The following is a 17,811-nucleotide window of genomic DNA, read 5'->3' on the forward strand; positions in this document are numbered from 1 at the left end:
GGAGGTTTTCTGAGAACGTTTGAGCAAAAGAAGAAATCGTGTTCTGATTTATTTTTCTTTCACCACTAGACGCTTGAGTAAATAATTAAGTGTCTAATTTAGATGCAAGAGAAGACACATCTCTCTCGATGGTATTGTGTGGTGCCTCAGCAACAGGTCATCTGAGCTGAGCTCAAATTGCTGAAGTTGTGAACTGAGCCATTGAAACGCTGATATGACGAAGCACTTTTGTCCTTTGACACTTTTGTCTTTAGTGCATGACACTGCATCTCCCATTAAGCAACAACAAAGCAGCAGGTGGGTTATCTTCTGCAGTCAGCTTAAAAAGAGTCAGAGCACCTAAACACACAGAGACACACACAGTTTCATCTCTTTTCTCAAGCGACCTCTTTGTGACCTTCAATGCCTTTAGATATTTTACTTATCTGGCAGTTAGCTTCCTGTCTCTACAGTTTGGGCATGATCAAAATGTAATATCTGATCAGGGACTCTGTCTCCTGCACCCACTCGCTCTATATCACTTTTCCCATTGCTCTCTTAGCCTAACATATTTCAATACACATAACCAAAGCCAGTAATGCACTGTGACATTAAGTATCACAATTTTATTACAAAAATTAAATTTTTCATCTCTCAGTTTTGCCATGCTTGGAGCATATAACAATACAGTAAAAAACCCAGACCCAGAGAAGTAAAGCAGATTTCAACAATGCTTTCACAGCACTCTGTCATTCATGCTGTTACTATACACATACTGTAACATTCCTAATACAGAGTAGTACAAACACCTGCCAAAACACGTCATGTCAGATAACAAACTGTAATTAAATTACATTTACCAGAGAAACAAGAAACTAAACCCAGCTCAGAAAGGAAAACAAAACCAGTAAACATTGAATTTGCAACTTAAAACATATATTGAATGTGCTGAATATCTGTACCAGCCCAAGGCACCCAGGCTTTGTAGCAATGTTGGCAAGTTAACGACATTCTTACAGAAACACTTGAAGCGAACAACGATTACAAATTGACTTGTACCACAGCCTGACTTTGCAATGTCCTTCAACATACCCTCTTCTCCTGGCGATCTCTTCGTCAGTCACAGTGCAAGTTCCGGAGGGGCGGGGCAGAATGGAGGAGAGGGGATGGGGGTGGAGGGGAGGAGGAGGAGGGAGCGGGGGGGTTCGCAGGGAGTTGACCGCGCCAGACATCACTTCACAGCGCCAAACACTGACAAGAATTGGATGGACAGCATAATCTCCCACTTTCCAGAGGGAAGGGGGTGGGCACGGTTATGTAATTCCTCACTCGGATTGCGAATTGTCCCAACATAAGGCGCAGATTGCCAGCTGCATGTCCAAGTCGAAATAAGCCAAACGAAAAACTTAGTTGTGCTTTCAACTTAATGTCCGAGAAAAAAAAAGAAAAGAAAAACAGATACCGAAACAAATACCGATACTTTCTTTCTGAGGTTTCCAAGATGAATTCTATTTTTTTTCTCAACATGAAAAGTGTTGTTTTGCACATAAATACCTAAGAACGATAGAAATCCCAGATTTAAGCTTACCAACAACTCAAATAGTCTCTAACAAACGCCAAATGAAGACATGAACGACTAAAGCTCAGAAATACAGAGAGGCCTTTCTTCCACGGTGATTTTGCAGTTCAGTTGAGCGAACGGCAAGGCTCAAAGGTCCATTTGGTCGCTCCGCCAAATATTTCAATGTTGCTCTCTGTCCAGGAGAAGACGTTGCCAGCCGTTGGTTTGCTGTTGCAGGTCGCCAAGTTGTAGATCTCTGTTACAGAAAGTTTCCTATTCCAGATGTTCAAGTTTGCTAGTTCACCAACAAAAGCTTGTGTCGCATCAAAGCCTCCTCCCAACGTGTCCTGTCAAACAATGCAGAAAGGTGTTACTCTTCACCCCCTCTGGTGCACATCAAAGTGTTAAGTTGTCAGAGAACAACTCCACACTTTAAAGAAGTCTTATATTTATGTGCAACTGAGCAAAGATTTTATTATAAGTGACTTTTGTTATTAGAATAGATCAAGTGTTTTTCATTTTACTGAACTCCAGTCGGGGAAACATTTAATTTCTGTTTGCAAACATGATAGAATTTCATTTAGCAGTGTAATTTGGCAGAATGCTTGATTATATACACACAGTGGATATGTCTTGCTCTGTGCAACAAAGGGATTTTCTCTGTAAAATCTCAAATGTTTCCCTGTCAATATTCTGTTATTCTTTCCGATGCTGGAATGATCATTTTCTAAATTGACGTGAAAGCCTCTTCAATGTCTTCAGTCTCATTTCATAAACATTCTAACCATCTTTGTCCAGAATCTAAGGCACAATTGTCAGAAGTATTTCCAAATTTGTGAGGGATTAAAGTGCAGAGGTTGCGATTGCTGATTTGAAAATGAATATTCACCTGCTCCTGTCCCAGGACGAGCACTCCCTCTGGTTTGATGGGATGGTACGGTGCCAGATTTTCTCCATTTCCCCGCATCACTCCATCCTGGAAGGCTTCCCACATCCCGTCACGGGTGGTCCACGTGATGCAGAGATGATGCCATTTCCCATCATTGATGAGGAACGGCAGCTTTGCAACCTGCAGCAGGGACATTGCACACAAAAAAAAAAGTCACATCTTTCTCTTTCTTTCACACTTAAGTCACATATCTTTTCCTCTATAAAAGGCCTCTGTTGCACCTCAGCACCTATTTTCTATTCTATTTCCAGTTCTGGCACATGAGAAGTTGTCTGGTTACTCTGAGTCATCAGTATAACGTATTATAACTTGTTCCTACTGTTTCACCCACTGTAAGTTGTTCTGAATATTAACATGTAATATCATTATGACGCCCTGCAAAGGTGAACAATCTTTATCCATGATAAACACTTTTCCATTACCTTGTCATTGATGAGAATCTCCATCGGGTTGTTCCCCCACTCAATCAGCACCAGCTCGTTGGCCTGACCCGGGACAGCGTAGGAGAAGGGCGTCCCCACTCCAGGCGAGGCGTTGGACTTGATCCACAGACACACGCTAAAGGAGTACATCTCAGGAAGGCTCTTCTTGGCTTTGGCGTACATGTAGTTGGTTCTCAGGGGCAAGGTGAGCTGAAACGTATCTGTCGGCCTGCTGTCTTTACCTGTGGATGCCAGTTGTTATATAGAGTATGAGGGATGAACCCACATATATTTTTACATGAACTCATAATGAAAATTAAGGGATTTAAATGATTAAGTCCAAGTCAGCTAATGGAAGAAATGGAAGAAAAAAAACAACGCTTGTCTTTATACCATTTTCAAATTACAGCTATCTATAATTAAAGAGGAAACACTGTTTCCAATGATTTTCTGTCGTTTGCAAGTGTTGAAAAGCACCAATACAAAGTGTCTCTGCCTATGACCTCTGCAATTGCATATAGGCTCCTATGTTAGGTGCTCTAGTTTGGCGTTTAAAAACAATAAAATCAGCGAAGCAAAGTACTAACAGGTCTTGATATATGCAAAGCAATGCAGCTCTCCTTTCCTCCCTCAGTCACACGCACACACACACACACACACACACTCACACGCACACACGGTGCGCAACGTGATGATTGCGGCATTCTAAACGCTTCCACAACATGAACGCTGTGATAATGATTTTGTTTTTTCTAAAGACTTAGGCGCCCTTGAGCTTAAAAACAATTCAATTACACCTAATCTTGTTTCGAGCTCCCGCAGAGCCGCGGTCATTGCCGTGGAAGTCTCACGCGCGCACAATTCAAACGCACCTTTCTCCAGGTCTGTGATCCGGTGGTGCAGAGTCGTGAGCGTGGACTCCACTCTGTTCCGCTGATCGGTGTCATTCCTGGTGGCGGGCTTGGTCTCCTCTATCGTGTTGACCCGGGACAGAACCTGCTTCTCCATGTCGTCTATCTTGTTTTGGAGCAAATCTTTCAGGCTGTTCGCTTGCACGGTGTTGTTCCCTCGGCTGTACTGCTGCATCGGACACAGGGAGACAGACACTGGGTTAAAGGGGCACAAGGATGACTTTCTGTGCTGTTACACTTCCTGAAACATGTCCCTCTAGCTGGTGCCACCACACTGCCTGTTTATGTGGATGCTCTGCGCCACATTATTCAAAAGAAAGCTGTTCTTTCTCGTTGTTAATTAAAAGATGAACCAAAAACGCATGTGGCTTCGAGACGGAACTGCACAAAACCAGAACCATATCGTGTATTAGAAGCTTAACTCTAATTCAAATGAACAACCAGGGAGGCTATCATTTGATTAACTTTTGACGTGGTCTGCGCTGCACTCCTCTGCTTGCCTACCTCGAGGTTCTCCAGTCTCTGTTTCAGCGTCTGTAAAGTATGTCCCAGCTGGGTCAGCGTGTCCGTGGTGCCCCGGGATACATCCCCCATCGTGTTCTTCGACCCCGGTCGTCTTCCACCGGGTCCCGCCGCCGGGAGGCTCTGGCTCTCGCAGCGGCTCAACTTTGACGTTAGTTCCCTAATTGTCTCCTTTTGGTTCATAATGGTCTCTTTTTGCTGGAGCACGGTCTCTCGCAGCTGCATGACCGTAGTCTTCAGATCCTCCGCCGGCCCGCTGTTCTGCATCGTGGCCGCGCACAAGTCCATATCCTTGGGCACCGACGTGCAAATAAACTGCGTCTGTCCGAAGTCTTGCGCAAAGCTCCCCACCACAAACAGACAAGAAAGTAGAAAAAGTTTCCACGAGAATCCGTCCATGGTTCCAGTCATGTTTCGCGGCTTGAGAGAGTGATTGGTGTCTCTGAGATTTCAGCACCACGGAGCTGTCCACTGGAGCTGTGATCTCCGGTGGCCGTGTGCAGTTTATATAGCGGACATAACGCAGAGCAGATTCACCGCATCACTAGGGAGGCGGCGGGTTATGCCGTACCTACAGAGTCCAGCCCCTTATTTAAGGTCGTCCTCGCTGTTTGCAAAGCACCCACACAGTCAGTCTCTACAGCGGCAGAGAGCTCCTTACCTACACCATGAAGTAAAAGGAACATGTGGAATATCAAACGAGGCCTGAATCGGAAATGTAAATAGACATGACGCCCTATGACGTCATCGTATCCTTAAAATAATCTCACTTAAGTAAAAGTTCAGAAGTAATTTTTGTCAGGATGTACTTAAAAATACTCATTATGCCAGTTCACATTGTTGGTGGTCTATTGTAGATAGATTGTTATCGGTGATGCAATATTATTGAATTTGGTCATGGTGGAGTTTATTCTAATTTTGGATTGACAATTCTGTATAGTTGAGTCCTAATATTAATATGTTGCTGCACACAACGTTTTTTATATGTTAAAAGCAGGCACTAGAGTTATACAATGTAAATTATTTTATGATGAAATTAAATTGAAAGGACCCTAGTCTAAATTATTTTAAAAGCTGATATTGTATGTAAACACTCTGCTAACATTTTAGAAACGTTACTCCTCCGAACAACCTCTCTGAGTAATGCATATCACTATTATATTTAATGTATCCTTTAGCAACTGGGGGTTCAGTGTCTTGCTCAAGGACACTTCAACACGAGTGCTGACTATGGGGAGAGCGGAGATCGAACCGGGTACCTTGTGGTTACGGGACGACTACTCTCCCCATGAGCTACAGCCGTCAATATGTATTATATCGTTTAACCATGACTAGCTCCAAATCCATAAAACCAGCCTGAAAGTGAAGAAAATCTAAATCAATTGCATGAGAGTCTATTGAGCAGAGCCGGATAGTTGGCGGACCCTGGTCAGAGTTGTCCGATGCTCCGCTATGATTGGTCAGTCTGGATCACTTTAAGTAGCCTATTGGGTCTACTGGAGCACATGTTTATTTTTCTTTCACAAATGGACTTTACATGACAGATTTGGTTCATTAAATACCATTACGAGGAGGGATTTTAAGAATCATTTTGTGAAATTAATGGTCCACCTTAAATTAAATCTGCTCCCCATCTTTCAGAGGAGCCTGTCCCTCAGTCAGTCAGTCAGTCAGTCAGTCAGTCAGTCAGTCAGTCAGTCAGTCAGTCAGTCAGTCAGTCAGTCAGTCAGTCAGTCAGTCAGTCAGTCAGTCAGTCAGTCAGTCAGTCAGTCAGTCAGTCAGTCAGTGTCTCTCTCTCTCTCTCTCTCTCTCTCTCTCTCTCTCTCTCTCTCTCTCTCTCTCTCTCTCTCTCTCTCTCTCTCTCTCTCTCTCTCTCTCTCTCTCTCTCTCTCTCTCTCTCTCTCTCTCTCTCTCTCTCTCTCTCTCTCTCTCTCTCTCTGTCTCTCTCTCTCTCTCTCTCTCTCTCTCTCTCTCTCTCTCTCTCTCTCTCTCTCTCTCTCTCTCTCTCTCTCTCTCTCTCTCTCTCTCTCTCTCTCTCTCTCTCTCTCTCTCTCTCTAACAAATCACCAAAGATGGCAGTGACGTAGGAAGGACACATAAGAAACAAACACTATTTCTGCAATACAAGATGTTTTTCCCCCAGATTTTTCACTCTTTGTGAAATACTGAGAGCCGGCTGTGTTAGCTGTGAAGAGGGCCGTAGGGATAAAGTATATTTGTAAGCCAATCCGTAAGTTAGCATCACCCTAGTTCCTTCAACAAAAATAAAATTAACTCTGCAGCAAACACAAGTGATACGATACTTACACGTACAAACTGACATCATCTTCACAAATTAACACCAATTAATTATGATTTTTGAAACAATCTGTAGAATTAAGAAACTAATGTTAGGCTATAAACAAATTACACCACGGTCGCATGATTTCAACCACAACCACGTTAAAGACAGACTACTGGTAGTCATGAAGATGTTTAGTCATCTCATTTAGACACTTGTTAGCAACCTTCTTTTTTAAGACATAGAAGCTTCTAAATTCACAAGAAGGGTATTTACTGACATACATAGTAGAACAAAACAATAAAACCACAGACCATATTTTAGGCATCTAACCAAAAATCGATTCAAAGAACCCACTGACATCGAGAAGAGGGAACCAGAAGTGTAAAATTGCTGACTCATTTCTGCAGCTCTTTATGTAAGAAAATGAGGGATAACATCTAGAACTTTTACTCATTTATTTATTCAATTATTTTGATATATTCACAAAAGCCGACAACGACTATTTTATGAGTTGCCCAAGACATCACAGATGCAAGGAGCACCAGCTAAATATATTGCACACAATTGGTCAGGCTCTGAAATACTTAGTTTTACTTCATCAAGCCTCTAAAATCACTGTTAAAATGAACCATCATATCTTGCATTTATCATACAAAAAGGTTGTGAACCACAAATTTGTGATTTCTTTTCTTTTCTTTTCAACCAGTTACATTTGTCAAGTTAGGTATAGGTGAGACATGTTGGACTTGTTATGTAGTTATGGAGATTGGGAACTCCTTTACACAACATAAAACCCCATAAACTCTCCACTTTTACTTACTTTGTTTTGTGTATTCTTGTTACTTTAACCCTTGGATAAGTAAACAATGCAGAATATCTATTGAGCGTTGTTCATTGTTCCACTTTTGCCAGTAACAGTAGACAATATTAACAGTGACCAAGGACTGCACTGTTAGTCCCAGAATGGAGTGATTACATAAGTCACAGGTTTGAAGCCAACTGAAGAGTTACCGCCTGCTTTGAGACAAATGACCTCTCCCTCCTTGTTGCATCACTGTGGCGGACAGCTGCCAGAACTGTGTCATTGAATGCAATCCTGCAAACAAGTGTGAAGTCCAAACATTTTAGCAACCCTTTCTCTTTGTATTGTTGCATTTCAAGAGGGCTTTTCCCCCCCGATTTGTGCATGACGTTGCTGCAGCCAGTGGCTAAGATGGGATAAAAATCGACCCAGCAGTCTGCTTTAATTTGTTTAATTATCGATCCAGCGTGTTGTAATCAGCAAGGTGCCAAGCTGAAGGTGAGAAACAGCAGATATAACAAATGGTTAACGGCAAAGCCTAATTGCTGGGACCCAAAACAGGTTTGTAGCAAATTGTCCTTATCTCAGCACATGTCTATTAAAAACTGCAAAGTATATGAAAGGATTAACAAGCCATGCTTCATTCATTCTCTTCAGCAGACAAACAGAAATAGCAAATGGAGCAGTTTTTAATGCTTTTAATGTGCAGAATTGAATGTTAATGATCAAGGTTAGCAGTAGGAGACGGCCTACCCTTTATACCGTTGTAATTTTTCATTTAGTAGTTAATTCAACATATTGTACCGCTTCCATGCTTCAATCCTTTCAGGATCACTGTAACTAATAATGATAATAATAATATAAAATATTGTGAAACCATGATATTTTCTGAGACAACTATCTTAACGTGCAAATTGCATACCATTACAACCCTTCCTCCAATACAGTCAGGTGACAGTAAGGGTTGAGCAGATCCAGTATATCTATTCAATATTCATCTCCGATCCCTCGCATAAAACAGTGCTGCACAAGCGTATGTTCAGCCATGTTCTCTCTCATTATTACCATGTTGGTGCCATTTAGTCTGCTTTTCACATCCAACTCTGGAAAACGGTGGCCCTGTCGCTGGCATATTGTTAACAATATTATTAAGAAACCCCTTCTGTCTTTCTGAAAGCAAAGTATGCTGGTGGGACGTGACAGTTAGCCAGTCATACTTTGGTATCTTCTGCTTTAATGTTTGGCGGAGAATTCACACGCAGTCTGGAGCTGACCCGTCCTCTCTCACTCAGCGTGTTTGGAGTGCAAGGTCAGATTTACTGTACGCATGCATCAGCCAGCAGGCAGAGCTGGACTCTAGGGGCTGGTGTGGAAAAGGACTGAAATCCATAATGATCAGTCTCTCAGGCTCAATGAATAATGCAAAGCTTTATAATAGAACCAACTCTCTAATGGCAGAGATAGATAAGAACAATTTCACACACTGGCAGCAAACTTGCTTATTTATTCAGCATCTGAGAGAGAAATTATGCAGTGGTATGGTTTGTCTTAAGATATACCACCGCAACTTGTTTGTTTTTTTATTCACTGCTGTACCACATTCAAGAAAAAATACTATCCAGTTTTTCTATAATCCAAATCCCATTTTATTTTTAAGCTGCAAATTATTAACTATTGTCCAGTTTCCACAAAGTAAGCGCTACTTTCCCCGTGCACACACTAACCTGCTTCACTTCTGACTGCTGCTGAGAAGCAAGATGTGCTGCCTGGTAACCAAAACTTCGGCACAGCAGCTTTGCTGCACTGACGTCTCCATTTCAACCATCCCATAGAGAAGGAGATGAAGGGGGAGTCAGGAGGGAGATGTCCTATGGAACGCCTGCACAGTGGAGCAGTCTGCTGCTATGCATCCCCACTGGGGACCACACTGGAAGAGAGGAGGAATGAAGAGCAGAAAAAGATTAAGGAGTTTATCCATTCATACACACAGACAGTCTTCCAGTCTTATGAGCAGTCATTTCAAAGTACAAACAAACACAAACAAGTAAATATTTTCATCTATGGCCATTATTTCCCTCAACATGTCCATGTATGTAGATTTGTATGACGATAACCTTTCAGAACAGAACATTGTTTTATTGATGTCCAGCCATACCAGAGAATCTCACTAACCTATTCCCATCTCATTAAACTCAAAGTGAGATAAACAAATATTGTTGGCATTATGTGTTCCACTAGGCCCTAAGCTAACCTCATCATAATTCCGTAAGCCTGCACATTAACGCTTTGCTATGACAGCGCTGTTCATCAAGCAGCTTGTGTTGGTCTTGTTGGACTCCCTCCAGAAACCACATTTTCCCATTAGGCCTTTGCCTCAACAGGTTTACAGCCAAAATAAATCCAAAAGAGGATGTGGGTTAGCATCAGACTGAAGTAATGATTCTGTTTTTCAGAAGGCCTGTGTGAAAGATTTGTGGGAAATGAAATGTTAAATTCGCTGGGGGCTCTTGTATTTTCTGTGCTGTATGATTTTGGGAAGAGGGGTGACAGCATGTCCTGCTCATCGATTGTATTAAACAGCATGTATTACAATGAGAGATATAACAACCCAGTGATCAGAAAAACAAATTGGCATTGTACATTTCAGTAAACCACGGTAAATGTCGACGTTTCTGCACCAAAGATATTTTCATTAAGGGTTAGTTTCATTAACACGGTTCAGCTTTGTATCATGCTAGCAGAAACGCACAATACCGCGTAGTTGATGTTGTGAAAAGATTGCTTAGGTTTAGGCAACAAAACTACTTGGTTATGGTTAGAAAAAAGCTCATGATTTGTGTTAAAATAATGATGTAAAAACCATGAAAACGTAACTGATATAAATAAATAACAACTGCCTTTGAAGGACATGCTTGCGTAATATTACACATGTAACAACACTACAGTACATATAACTGTAAAGTCAACACTTTTGGTTTCACATGAGACACAAATAGCGGGTGAAAGTCCTGTGTTTGCTTTATCCATTAATTTCTCTTTTGTGGACTTCCTTGCACTTTATATTTGTTATCATACCACATACCTAACAATAACGATTGCTCCATATACCATTTCACTATGGGGTGACTGCGGCTCAGTGGTAGAGCATGACCCATTCTTCAATTACAGGATTGAGTTTCGACCCCCGTCTCCACAAGTTGTTCTGTCCATCGGCAAGACACTTGATCCCAAATTTGTTCCTGCATGCTGTGCCTGGTGTATGAATGGTTTGATAGTTCTGATGGGCAGGTGGCACCTTGCATGGTAGCCCCTGTCATCAGTTTATGAATGACTATGAATGGTTGAATGATGACAGGTAGTGTTAAAGTGCTTTGAGTGGTCGGAAGACTAGTCCAGGTCCATTCCATCCAGTACACTTGTTTAACAATTCAGCAAAACATCTGGGATGTTGTTTTTGTCGTGTGACACTTGGTTTCATTCACAAAGGTGATCACGCCAACTGCAGCCTCACCCGGTCAGTCTCGTACTTATTAGTGATCTAACAAAAGGAAGTCTATTTAGAGACCCTCTGAATGGGGAATTTCATCCTGAAGATTAAACATTGTATTTTTCCATCCAAAGAAAACCCTTCGTTCAAGCAGAGCTCTCTCGATCCCTAAGTCGTGCTGTCGTCAGTAGTCCGACTCCTCTTGCTTTGAACAGCTGGTACAGAATGAGACGGGGGTTCAGCGAATGTTGGAGAGCATCCTGTTTGCACTTAAACCGCTGAGAGAGACGCCGTTGCCTCAAGGTAACAAAGATCACTTGTCCCCTGCTCTGGAAAATGTTGCAGTTTGTGCTGACAATAAAACTCTCTCTCACGCACACACACAGGCCCATTTTGAGATGTACTACATCATCCAGACAGAAATAAACATTAAGCATTCTAAAATGTTATATAGTGCCTTAATGGAGCAACAGTTCCCATGGAGCTTGCAGTCTTAAAGACAAGCCTCAGCATTTAGTGTTTAGCGGCAGAGCGAGGCCCTTGCACTGTGGGAGCAGGTGTGTTTTAGGACTCAATAATATTGTGAAGATGAAACCCTGTAAAGCAAGAGGGTCTGGAGTGGAAGAAAGTAATAGGGAGAGTGAGTTCTCTACATGTCCCCCCTCAAAGCGTCCTTGTAAAATACAACTCTCTCTGCCGCGGCCCTCCTTTGTGCTGGATTATTTCTCCCAAAAGGGGATTACCTTTTGACAGAGGTTGAAGTGAACCTAGTTTACAGAGAAGGACAAAAGTGGTCGACATTTCATCACATCACACAGAGCATGGAAAAAGAAAATGTTTTGTCTTAGTCATGTTGGTGATGGATATCTCATAGTAAATGACTCTTTTTAGCTGTGTTTCTCAGAGGAAATGGAATCTTTCATTATCTCTGTGTCTATGAAATGTCACATTATCCACGCAGTTAATAAGTATTGTCGATATTCACATTTGTTTTGGGTGCATTTCTTTACAGGTCTACATTATTTATAATGTTGGAGAAAAGCTTAGGGGTCTCAGTGTTGCACCATTCAGTTTATGTATACAACAAATTAGGAGCAGCAGCAAAGCACTGCACATCAATAACACAGCAGTGTCTGTAATTGTCGGCATGTTTGGGTTCATAAACCCACTGCTTAATAACCCGAATGTTGTTAAATTTATTACTGATAATGTGAGATCCTTAGATGTTGTTGCTTTTCACTGGAATCACACCTTCAGGGATTATTTATCATAACAATCGATTTTATAGACAGTAGGTGCAAATTCGACTTAAAATGTCTGAAGCTAGCCACATTTAAATGCATGTGAGACATTTTTTAAAATGTAAATCAGTTAGTAGTGGATATGAAACATCCTGTCATCCAAACTATGGCTCGTTAAAGAGTCTAACTTCTACTAAGAAAGCTTGTTTGAATCAGAAAACCCTCTTCTATGATATTGTACCCATTACCCTTTTCTCACCTAATTAGCACATATATGCAGGTTTCATTAAACAAAAGAAAAGTTACGAACTTTCTTTTTGTTGTTGTTGTTGTTGTCAGAAAACAGAGTTAGTAAACAGGGAAAAAGTTAAGGTACTTCTTTACTTGGCTCAGCGTAAAGCAGTCATGGCGCCACCCAAGACATTGGAAATAATGGGTTTCGGAGTGCAGTGGTGCTGTTGCTGCTTTCCATGTGAAAGGCCCATTAAGGGTTTAACTCAACATTAAAAAAAAGGTAATCGTACTGTTACTGTCAACAGAGTCTGGTAGCTTTGAAAAGAGCACATCATTTTTGTTTCTTTTTTCATCTAGTTCATCTTCTCATCATGTGCTGAACTCATTGTTAATTTGTTATACACACCTGTGCTTTTCCGATTGTGACGTCAAAATAATCCATCCATCCGTCTAGCTATCAATTATCCAGCCATTCATCCACCTATTGTTAGGATCCCTGTCTGATGTTATTGTTGGCTCCCCTCTTTGTTCCCCTCCTGTCTGTTCTGTTATGTGCAGCTGCAGGTAACTGGACCCAAACGCCGTCAACACTGGAAAAGGCAACTTTATTGCTCCACAGGATTCAACAGGATTCAAAAACAAACAAAACAGGCTCACACACATGATCTTCAATGATCTAGACCAGGCAAACCGACAAAGGGGAATGACACGAACAGGACTTAAATACAGAGGGCTGGTGCAGGCGATTGGACACAGGAGGAAACAATCAGGGACAGGGCAGACAATCACAGGGACAGGAAGAGAAACAGAGGACACGAGAGACAAGGACTTCAAAATAAAACAGGAAACACGACACAACACTACAGATCCACTACAGATCCTGACACCTATCCATCCATCCATTACATTTAATTTTTTCAGTTGATTATTTTGTTACTGGCTGCTCTTTCATAAAACCAATTACAAAATAAATAGAAAAGCTTCTGAGTCAGCGACAGTGGTCTGTCCTAGTTAACTCTCAGAAACAGGCACTCCACATCGCCCACAACCTCTCAGTGCGTTTGGGAAGGTGAACACTTGAGGTGCGGGCTCTTTCAGTTAATGAGTGTGATCACATGGCTCCAGTCTTGTCTAAGGGACAAAGGCTGAGTGCTGGCCTCATCACCATGCCTGCATGTGTGTTGTGTCTCTGTGTGTTTCAAAATAGTTTTTTCAATGTCTGTGAAGAGCTGAGCCTGATGTGTGACATAATCCTTCCAGCGTCTGCCTTGTCAAATTCAAAGTGACATCACCATTATAGAGGACATTGTTTCAAAACTCAAGGTCAAGGTCAATCATCCCTCTTCTCCTCCCCCACAAGCTGTCTCTATTGGTCTTTTCATGTGTGTGTTCAGGCAAAATGGTAGTTCAGTGGAAGCAGAGCTAATAAAATAATAATAATAAAATAATTGTTGGGAACAAAACAAAAAAAGACTACCTTACAGTAAGGAAGTGGTTTTATGAATTTTATATATATATATATATATATATATATATATATATATATATATATATATATATATATATATATATAGCCTCCCTTTCTAAACATGCTGACGCTGTGGCAGGTAATCTCTCAGTGAGCATCATGCACATTCATTTTGCTGGGAAGTAGACACCCACATTCATTCAATTGACTGGGTGTTGTCTAGTCTCACATGAACTCATTGATCAACAGTAAATGGAGACATGTGTGGAGGATGTGTGCTCCACGGTGCCTGTACGGTCATGAATGAATAGGTACCTGTGTAAGTGGCTATCGATTATCTTGTCAGGAGAAGCTGCTAGCGATTACAGAGGAATTGCATGAACCCCAAGGTAATTTACATTTCTCTCAAAGCCAATCATTGACAAAGCTGTTTGGTTTTAATAAGAATGAGGTTGTCAGATACGATTGTGATTTAAAATCTGTGCTTCTAGCATTTCAGTGGCTTGTCCATGTTGCTAGAATATTCCACAATGCAACAGCAAAGTAATTGTGAACATTACATTATTACATTACATTCATTTAGCAAATCGAACTGTTGTCCTCGTGACCCAGAGCCATTTGCAGCACGGTAGGCAAGAGTCAGTGTCTTGATTTAAATTTGAGTAGCCACAGTAGCCGATGCAGAGGAGGGGTATGTGGGAAACGTGTGAAAAAGAACCTCAGACAATGTTAAGATGAATGTTGTTGATTGAATGATTTCCCTTTTTTGAGTTGAGTCTGGGAAATTACTTAAAATTGATTGGATGAAACATTATATCAATGTTACAGCTGCAGGTGTTATCTGAGGGGACCTGAGGTTCCATGTAGCTGTGCTTTGTCACCAGGTGTATCATTTTGACATGTTTCACATTCAAACTTAAACAAAACCGTAACTCTCTATAAGATGGGGCCTTGAAATCACACACGTGTTACCTTGAGGCCCCTATTATTTTAGTAAAAACAAACTAATAAGCAAATTATTAAGTTACCACAAACTAATTGTACCCCTGAGGCTCTGAGGCTCCAGGGCAGTTGCCCGCTCCTGCTTGTCACCCATGGTTCACACTGCAGCAGCTTAATTATATTCATGTTTTTCAGGAATTATATGACCTAAAACTACAATTACAGCCCTGCTGGACATTATACCTTCGTTTGCTGTTTTAAAATAATTATATTGAAAATATGTGTGGCATGGCATATAAAGATTTTTTGAGAACAAGTAAAAGTACAATAAGTAAGATTTAAAAAAAAAGAAAGACGATATAAAAAACTAAATTGATATCTCTCAATCATCATTTGACCCGCTAGAAGTGTCTGTATCTGCAAGGTCATACCCTCTGTCTGTATTTTCTTATTTTGCTGTGTTCAGGATATTTCTATAGGCATCAACCTTTAAAACTAAACCTAGCGATCAGGTGCCAAATCATGAGCAGGCAGACAAAAAGTGGTGGACACAGCACCGAAAAAATGCAAATACAGCGAGATGAAATGCCAAGAATCCCTTTCCAAAAAGAAAGTGAATCTGGGGTTGGCTCTTACCCGCTGGTGAGAACCCTAACCCCTCGCTGAGCAGGTAAGCAAGGCCCCCTTTGAATGTTGTGTTTAAAAACTGCAACAGACACATCCTTCTTATTCTGCCATTAAGTGCTTGCATTTTCAAGTAGTACATTGCAAAATATCGTATGTATACTTTATGTATTGTTACAGTGGTGCATGCCTGTTCACTTTAAAGGTAAGACTCACTCCAGGAAGAGGAGGAGGATAAGCCAGAGTGTCTGGACAAACTGGCAGGCTGCATTTACAAGGTAAACACGGAAGTAACGAGGACCTCTGTGAATAGAAATGTATCTAAATTTAAATGCACTTACATGTTGCCTAGTTGTTGAGTGGAACCTGTAAAACCCTGTAAAATGGAAATAATCTGTGAGAGGTCTTTTAATTTGAATTTTTCTCTAAAATGTGTCAGATACACATACAAATGTAAAAGTGTGCTGTTAAAAGTGTGCCAGAGCCTGACATCTCTCCAACAGCAACTCAATGCTTCTCACCTATCTCAGGTGAACCGGAGTCAAGTAGGACAAAAGCTAAACTTAACTAAATGTAGTTATTCTAATACAGTAAATGTACCTTCAACTAAAATCAACTGTCGAAATAGACCATATATTTTGAGATTACTTTCTGACAGTTCCAAAGTCAATTCACTTCAAGAAAAATGTCAGAAGTAGAACTTGAATGCAGCCTCAGCCTCCATCTTTATCTTCCTCCCACAGCTCAGAATCTGACCAAAGCTTCAGACACTATACATCTGCTAACATCCTGCTGCATCCAGAATCCATCCATACATGCATCCAGCATTCAGAAAGCCATCTCCATCACTTTTCTCCATCTACATCATCCTTCCTCCTCATTTTGCCACAAGCGTCTTGCCCTTTAAATAATCTGAATATGGCCCCATCTTTCAAACAACATCTGGGGAACTAGCAGTGGCCTTAATTGCCGCTATTACCCTCTGACAGCTACATCTCCAGCCAGCCTCCCGTTGCAGCCTCTAACAGCAGACTGCAACTTGAACACCAGTCTGTGGTATCCAACCAGTCTTGATCCAGCTCCTACCCGTAGGGTTTGCACATGAGACCGTAGCCAACAAGCAATTCAATTCAATTACATTACATTACATTACATTACATTTTCAATTCAGTTTATTTTGTATAGCCCAATATCACAAATTACAAATTTGCCTCAGAGGGCTTTACAATCTGTACACATACGACCACCCAGTGCCCACATGTAGGTTCCTACTGACAGCTCAGGCTCCAGCCTCAAACCTGCTACTACTAACTTGAGCCCAACCCTCGCACTGAAGCCGTCTTGCAGTCTTTTCCTCAGATTCCATCTGCAGCCGCTGCTTGAAAGCTACAAAATCAGTTTTTGGGCAGCCAGTGGCAGTGTCAGCCGTGGCCAAATTTATTTACAAATCAGTCTCAGCCTCCACCTAAACAAAGCATACCTCCAGGACCAGCTGCAACATCCAACCATGTGCATCCTGAAACTCTGGCCATGGCCCCAGCTTTCAGTCAATATCCTACTGGGGGTCACGCCACCATGGCCATCTAAGAGCCATCTTCAGCATCTGACAGCCAAGTCCCGGACAGCAATCATCAGCTTCCACCTTCAGCCTCAGCCTGTCAGTGAATCTCCGAAGCATCTTTCAACAACGACACGGTTCAAAGTGCTTTACATCAGGCATTACGACAAGGTATAAAAGAAACTCAAGGTAATATAAAAATCAACATAAACAATCCTTTGTAGAACCATTCTTAGACCAACCTCCACATTCAGCCTCAGGAGCTAGAAATGCAGCTAATTGACCAGCCTACTTTTGCAGTCTCCAACAGGAAAACCTACAAAACATTTCATTTCACTAAATAGTCTCCAAGGCTAATTACGTATGAAAAGTTTACTTTTCTTAAATAACATGTTATTTTTTTATATATATATATATATATATATTAATGGCCATTAAAATATAAGTGCACCCAACAGTCAGTAGGGTGCACGTACAACACTTCTGAAATAAGTTTACATTTTTAAATAAAAATAATAAAAAAGTTCTAAATATTTTCATTTCATTTTGAATCAGACACTACAACAGGGTGTTCACTTTTTTAAATGTTATTTAATTCTGTTATATTTTACCAAACTGAGAAAATACTATCTGTTATGTATTTTGTATTTCTGTCCATCCGGGAGAGGGATCCTCCTCTGTTGCTCCCCCAAAGGTTTCTTCCCTTTTTCTCCCCGTTAAAGGTTTTATTGGGGGAGTTTTTCCCGATCTGTTGTGAAGTCCCGGGACAGAGGATGTCGTATGTGTACAGATTGTAAAGCCCACTGAGGCAAATTTGGAATTTGTGA

The 17,811-nt window shown here is 41.2% G+C and overlaps 1 protein-coding gene across 1 annotated transcript; it reads right to left on the reverse strand.

The window, feature by feature from the left end:
• Window positions 1–1,665: 1,665 nt before the first annotated feature.
• LOC117735426 (neuronal pentraxin-1-like) lies at window positions 1,666–4,755 on the reverse strand. Its single transcript, XM_034540038.1, has 5 exons — window positions 4,327–4,755; window positions 3,784–3,991; window positions 2,912–3,153; window positions 2,430–2,609; window positions 1,666–1,887 (listed from the first exon to the last, which is right to left on the reverse strand). Exons 1-5 carry the CDS (start codon window positions 4,753–4,755, stop codon window positions 1,666–1,668), a joined length of 1,281 nt encoding a protein of 426 aa, XP_034395929.1.
• Between the last annotated feature and the right edge of the window lie 13,056 nt (window positions 4,756–17,811).

The sequence above is a fragment of the Cyclopterus lumpus genome, chromosome 1, assembly GCF_009769545.1.
Source record: "Cyclopterus lumpus isolate fCycLum1 chromosome 1, fCycLum1.pri, whole genome shotgun sequence".
Taxonomy (NCBI): Eukaryota; Metazoa; Chordata; class Actinopteri; order Perciformes; family Cyclopteridae; genus Cyclopterus; species Cyclopterus lumpus.